The sequence below is a fragment of the Manihot esculenta genome, chromosome 4 (genome assembly GCF_001659605.2).
Source record: "Manihot esculenta cultivar AM560-2 chromosome 4, M.esculenta_v8, whole genome shotgun sequence".
In the NCBI taxonomy this organism is placed as follows: domain Eukaryota; kingdom Viridiplantae; phylum Streptophyta; class Magnoliopsida; order Malpighiales; family Euphorbiaceae; genus Manihot; species Manihot esculenta.
The window spans coordinates 17,245,011-17,252,340 of record NC_035164.2 but is presented as its reverse complement, the minus strand read 5'-3'; the positions used below and the strand labels follow the sequence as shown (position 1 = coordinate 17,252,340).

Below are 7,330 nucleotides of genomic sequence, written 5' to 3'. Positions count from 1 at the left end.
ATTTAATATTTATTATTTGGTGTTTATTATTTTATATTAACAACATATTTATTATTTAATATACAAAATTTATTTCTTGTATATTCATAGCTTAATTTAATTTTGTATTATGAATTTAAATTAAATTATAAATAATTATATGTTGTAATAATTATACTATATAATTTGAAATACTATTATTTTTAAAAAAATCATAATTAAAATAAATATAACTTCAAATTTATAAAATATAAAACTAATATAAATATTTTAATAAATCACAAATAATTTAATTTATAAACTTATTTAACGAATTTATACTTATTAAATTTATTTATGATCTTATTTACAAAGAGCCCATTCATAAGTATATTCAACAAGTATGTTTACAAACATGTTTAATGAATCCGTTTACGAGTTTACTTATGAGTTTGTCCATGAATTTAACAATAGCCTAATTTACGAGTTTTAATAAATGGAATATTAATAGTTCAAATTCGGTTCATTTTAAATAAATTTAAAAATTAAATTTAAACTCAATTGATTCTAAACGGATTTACAAATAAAGTTTGAATTTAGTTAATTTAAAAATCAAATTGAATCAGTAAATTTTTTTATCTAATACGAATTTATTCTTGTATATTCATAGGTTAATTTAATTTTTATTATAAATTTAAATTGAATTATAAATAATTATATTTTCTAATAATTATACTACAATTTTTAAATAATATTATCTTTTAAAAAATCATAATTAAATAAATATAATTTCAAATTTATAAAATATAAAACTAATATAAATATTTTAATGAATCACAAATACTCTAATTTATAAAAAATCATAATTAAAATAAATATAATTTCAAAGTTATAAAATATAAACAAGTCTATTTATTAATTTGGTCATTATAAATCTATATAACGAGCTTATAAACAAGTCTATTTATTAATTTGGTCATTAGTTGACTTATGAGTTTAACAAAAGGGTGTGCTTAATGAGTCTATTGATGAGTATATTCAACTAGTTTTTTTATATGTATATTCATAAATTTATTTATAAGTATATTTATAAATCTGCTTATGAATTTTAAAAATGAATTGAACTTATAAATTTTAATAGATTAAATATTATTAAGCCTATAAAATTTAATGGACACTCACAGCTTTAATTTAATAGTAAGTATGTCTGATTCTACTCCCTCCATTCTTAATTTTCATTTAAAAAAAAATTTCATTTAAAAAAATTAATAAATTAAATATTATTAATTTAATTTATTTAATAAATAAATTTAAAAATTCAACTTAAATTCACAAAATATTTATTGAGCAGAATTTTAAATAATTAATAAATAATTTAATTTATTTACATTGCGAATTATGCAGCGGGTAATCATCCTTTTAAATTACTTGATATCAAAGTAATTCGTTCTTTCAATTTCTAAAACTAAATAATGTTGAATTTGTATTTTAAAAATAGTGTGCTATTTGGAGGGACGTCCAGCAACCAGCACACCATGCCTAGGAATTGTTTGTCTCTTAGAGAAGAAGAAGTCATCTTATCTGTGTAGCTGACCGTAATATGACCTAAAAATTTCCCTTTTTAGATTGAAAGTGTTCGTCGAAAAATTATTCAACACAAGCCTCGTACATATAAAATTTCTCCCATTTGTCTCCCGGAGAAGGTTTCGTAACCGAAAAGGATTGTACATACGAAGGACGCGTGTCCAACTTCGAACATTGCCGACTCTCTTTTCTGTACAACAGCTTTTTGCAAGCAAATGAACTTCAAGCCCAATTTAGCCGCCAAAAGCCTCTGAATGAGATCACTAGCACACAAACTTGGCCGACATTTCGGATTCTTACCCGAAAGATACAGTCTGCAACCGCCTTTTGTTCTCTTGACTCTCCCTATATATAACTTTGCACCCTCCACCGATAATTTCCTCCTGAAAGCCGCCCTATCGATCCTCCATTACCATGGCAAGAAACCTAGCCATCATCGACTATCCCTACAAATCCAGACCATCCACCCTCTTGAACTCTCTCTTTATGTCCACGATGAATGTCGCCGCGAAAACGCTTGTTTCTGTGGCTTCAAACTTGAAGTTAGAGCATTCGGAGAAGTGGAGACTCCGTGATCATATGAGATTTATGGTGATGTTAATGACCTGGGTCACCGTTTGGGTTCTTAGGGTTTTGATGGACTATTTCCCAAGTGTGATGACCTTCTCTCCAAATTATCTTCTTCTTGGACGCAACTCAACCTTTGGATCTTCCACCTTGGCACTCCCGGCACCATCTTCGTCGTCAACAGCATTATCAACTTCAGCTTCGTCCTTGGATTTGCTTCTCCAAGATGATTTTGATGGACCTTCAGTTCAGGCTCTCGGTAGGGCGCTCACACATGTAAGTATATTTACTTCAATTTGAATCCTCTGCAGCTAATTATATAGCATGGATTACATGCTCCTTGGCTCGCTTGCTTCTCTTTGTATATTTTCTTAATACAATTTATATCGTTTTCTAATATCAGGTCCAGTGCAAATGTATATAAAATTTTCCAGTATAAATTCGATTTTACATAAAATTAAATTCATTCTATAGTAATTAAATTATATATTTATATTGGGATTAATGAATTTGCTATGTACAATTTAATTTCTATTTAAATAATTAATTTTACCGATTATTTTATATGAGATTATATATATGTCCGCAGGTTTTACTTTATATAATATTTGTTATTGATTTAATAAATTCTCTTTACTTTTAATTACAAATTTTCATTTTTTCTTCACTAATTAAATGCGTAGGTTGGTTATCTTATGATGCTATGAGAGTTAACAAGTTGAAAATATATAACTTTTAATACAATTGGTTATACAATTAATTTGAATGCAATTTCAATTTCAATTTCAATTTAGTAGTCCTAAAAACAAGCCTGATTCATTACTTATTGGTAAATTTTTTTAAATAAAAATTTTATAAATGGAAAAAGTAATTAAATTAAATGTAAATAATTGAATTAAGTTAAATTTTTGTAAAATTCTTACTCCAGACAAGATTAGTGCGAAGACATAGCTGGTCGTGCTTAATTTGTGAGAAGGGACCTAAGGAAATGACTAAAACTAGACTTAAATATAAGCCACGTATCTGAGGTGGAGTAAGTGAGGAACAAGTGGTTTTGCATGCAGTAGGCTGCAAAGACCACCTGTAAACAACCTTTCTTTACACTCTGACAAAGTACACAAACACATAAGCAAAAATATCAGAACTCTTTACTTCCATTATTCACTCTCTTGTTACTATTTTTGTTCTGGTGATGCTGGTGTCCGTTGGATTCCGTATTTGAATAATTTTGTTTTATATCTTTATTAATAGATAGTTTGTATTAAAATTGAGTTTATCATAAAAATTTATTATTTTTTGTATTTTTGTTGTTCTACTTTATAGTAATTTTATTATCAATTAAGTTCTGAATTTAATATCATTAATTTTTCAAATGCATCAATATTAGGAGACTAATAAAATTTTTATTCTGGTGATGTATTATTTTTTAAATAATTTTTTTCTTATTTTCTCTTTGAAGGCTGCATAAAAGTTCACGTCATAATAATTTTAGAAAAGTTCGCAATTTTTAAAAGAAAAAACTTGCACATATTATTATATAGAACAATGTATCAAACATGATTCTTTCTTCTGATACTCTTTCCTCTCTTAAGCAAGAAGTATCTCAAGAAGTTATAGTAGGAGTCCTATTTGCTTTCATTCATATGATGAGATGTCGATTCTGAATCTCTTCCACCCGATAGCTCATGCATATCTTCAAGTGTTCTTAAAACTTAAAATATAAATAATTTTTCAGACAATGAGATCTTTATTAACCGTAATTTGGCGTTTCTATGGGGTAGATACTTGCGTTGCTGAATGATATACCAGCCACTTCGAGGAAATATCAGTTTGCAATGGCAATGGCGGACAATATCATGGACGGTAACTTCCGAGATGGCCACCACGAACTCATGCAAGTCAATCGGACAGCTCTTTCGTCAGCATTCGAGCGTACGTTAAGCCTTCTGTTGCGATCCATGCAACAGTTGCATGGCTCCGACGATTCTAGCTCGTGGACATTCCGTTTGTTAAGGGCCCTGCCAATGGGGTCCTACATTTCATCTTACGTAAAGGGGCTGAACTCCTGCTTGAGAACTGTCATACAAACGGTTCGTAGGGGCACATTGGCGTTGCAGTTGGACAAGAGGCGACAATTGAATAGTAGCTGCGTTAATGAGGGAGCCGACGATGTGGTGGCGGAGAAATTGGCACAGGAACTCCTTTGGATAACCAACAAATTGAGGGCTTATGATGCTGTGGACGAAGCTATGGTACAATGGAGTTTTGCTTCTTCCCTCGCTTCCTTCGCATTCTCAGCTAACCCTAGGATTCAGGGTTACATTGTCAAGATTTCAGCTCTATTAATCGGAGATCTCGCAGGCAGCAAGGTAGAAGTTTCAACGCAAGTGAAGTTCAGATTACTGGTGCTGTGGATTCCACTGTTTTGCTTTGCGAACAATGGATTATCGTATCCTTTCTTGACGAGCTTCGACAAGATAGAAGTCGAGAGAGCAATTGATGAAGCCATTTCCACCTTACCTGCAATGGATCAAGAAGTTATTCTCATAAACTGGCTACAAGATTTCACTTTGTGCGCCTCAGATTGGCCCAACCTCAAAGTTTCTTATGATCGGTGGTGCAGATGTACTCGTCAGCTTGCTCAATGATGCTGTGAAGGAGTTTATTATGCTAAATGGTGATTGGTGGGTTTATTAAGCTTGTCATTTACCTTGTTTTTGGAAGTATTCATACATTATTATTTTGTTCTAAATGTAGGATTATGATTTGCTCAATATTTTATGATACAGCAATCATTTGCTGAAACAGATTTTTTATATGTATTTTATTAATTACTGATGGGGTTTTTATTGGTTTGAGAGGAAAAAACTACTTTTTATTTACCATGAAATGTATGAGGTTGGCAACAAAAGGAAGAAACTACAGCTTGGGAATGCGACTGCAAAACATGAGGCTGACTTGGTTTGTATTGAATTAAAATGTTCTCTTTCTTCGACATCTTTCCCTTCTCATTAGAAGGGTGTGGGGCATAGCAAATATGTTGGAATGGACTAGGAAAGACAATAACAAAAACAATAAAAATATAAACATAAAAAATACGAAGGGATGGAAGAGAGAGGATGGAAATACTCGCCTCTTATAAACTTATTTAGGAATTACATAAATATATAGTGATTATTAATCACTTTTCATTTAAATGACTTTAAGCGACATGACGTTAAACGATGGATTTGAGTCCGTTGGAAATCTGTCGCTGAAAGTTTTATCGATAGATTTTTTATTATCAGCGACAGAAAAATCCGTCGCTGATATTCTGTTTTTTATAGTGTTTCTTATCATATGCAGCCACACACATGACAAAGCAAATATATTTATTATTTATATATTAATATATTCTCATCACATTTAATTTTAATCATTAAGTAAATAATATAATCTAGATTAATTTACAAAATTAATTTATTTTAACACTCCTTTCTAATTTCCAAATTTTTGCTTCATTTTAATTTTTTAAATTTCAACCTTGATTTAGATAACAATCTGGAGAAAAATCTTGGATTGCAAATCCTGCTCTTCTTTTGGGTTGAGTTGATTTTGGTTCTTCATAATAATCTGATTTTTCAAAATCTCATTCTTCTATCTTATTTTTTAATTTATTTAATTCAATAATGACTTCATTATAACTTCTAAGACCTTCAAAAGCTCGATCCAAATATTCAAAATCATTTCTCAAAGTTGTATAATTCACATCTTCAATTATCACATTAAAAAATTTTTCATATGCTTTATTACTCTTTAAGTCCACTTCATTTTCAGCATTCTTCTTTGTATATACTTTAAATCCATTTTGTACTTGTTTTCTAAATGTTATTACAAGAAACTTACATATTTTTTTACGAATTACCTTTTGACAATATAAATTTTATCATTAAAGAGTTATATAATATGATGAAAATTATTAGTTGTCATGGAAAATAACTTATAGTGATAATATATAATTGTATCATTATAATATATTAGATTCATTACGTAATATATATATTTGATTATAACTTATAAATATTTGTTATATTATATATTTGATATTATATTTTTCTCTAAAATTTTAGTGTGAAATTATTTGTTAATAAAAAAATTTATTTTATTATGAAAAAAATTATAATAAAAAAAAATTTATTGTGATGTATATGGTATTATCACAAAAAAAATTATTTCATAATGAATTATAATAATTGTCATAAAAATGTGAAAATACATTTTTATCAATCTTTTATAGTAGAAATTATATTTTGATCAAGTATTTTTATTTTATGATAATATATAACTTGGTAATATGAACACTATTAGTGACAAAATGTTAAGTTCATCCGCTATTATGTACATTTGATGATAACTTATAAATATTTGTCACATTATATGGTTGATTTTAAATTTCATTCCAAAATTTTGGTATCAAATTATTTATTCACAAAAGAATTTATTTTATTATGAAAAAAATTATAATAAAAAAAATTATTGTGATATATATGTTATTGTTATGAAAAAAAATATTCAATGACGAGTTATAATAATTTTTTTATATGACTATCAAATATTTGATTATAACACTTTTTTTACAATTTAAAAAATATAAAATAAAATATTCCGTAAATTATTTTTACTTTTTCATATGATTATAAAAAATTATATTTTTATATAATGACTATTAATTATTTTTAATATATTAATTATAATTAATAGTCATTTAAAATTTATATTACTTATTTTATATTTAAAGAAAATAGATCATGATATTTTATTTATGACCACAGACTATATATTTAATAATATAATATAACTATTTGTCATTCGAAACTAAAAATAAATACAAGAAGAAATGTGAGACTATTATATTTGAAAAAATATCGAGTCTGCTTTAACAAAAAAAATATAATTTTATATTTTTTTTATAATGAGTATTAATTATTTTTAATATATTAATTATAATTAATAGTCATTGACAATTTATGTTATTTATTTAATATTTTTATTTAAAAAAATAAACAATTTAAAAAGTATATTTAAAGAAATTGACCATTATATTTTATTTAACACCGCAAGATATAAACTTATATATAATAAATTTAACAATAACATGCATCTATTTATCATTCCAAACTAAAGCTAAATACAATCATAGACCATTATTTTTAAAAAAAATTAAAATCTAATATATAATAAC

General features: G+C 26.9%; 1 protein-coding gene across 1 annotated transcript; it reads left to right on the top strand.

Moving 5' to 3' along the window:
* The first annotated feature begins 1,945 nt into the window (after nt 1–1,945).
* LOC110612505 lies at nt 1,946–4,861 on the top strand. Its single transcript, XM_021753268.2, has 2 exons — nt 1,946–2,385; nt 3,891–4,861. Exons 1-2 carry the CDS (start codon nt 1,957–1,959, stop codon nt 4,755–4,757), a joined length of 1,296 nt encoding a protein of 431 aa, XP_021608960.1. The 5' UTR covers nt 1,946–1,956; the 3' UTR covers nt 4,758–4,861.
* The last annotated feature ends 2,469 nt before the right edge of the window (nt 4,862–7,330 follow it).

Bases quoted from the DNA above. Each gene is read 5' to 3' on its own strand.
- LOC110612505 (XM_021753268.2), top strand. From the start codon at position 1,957: ATGGCAAGAAACCTAGCCATCATCGACTATCCCTACAAATCCAGACCA. The intron at 2,386-3,890 runs GTAAGTATATTT...TCTATGGGGTAG, and splicing joins TCGGTAGGGCGCTCACACAT to ATACTTGCGTTGCTGAATGA.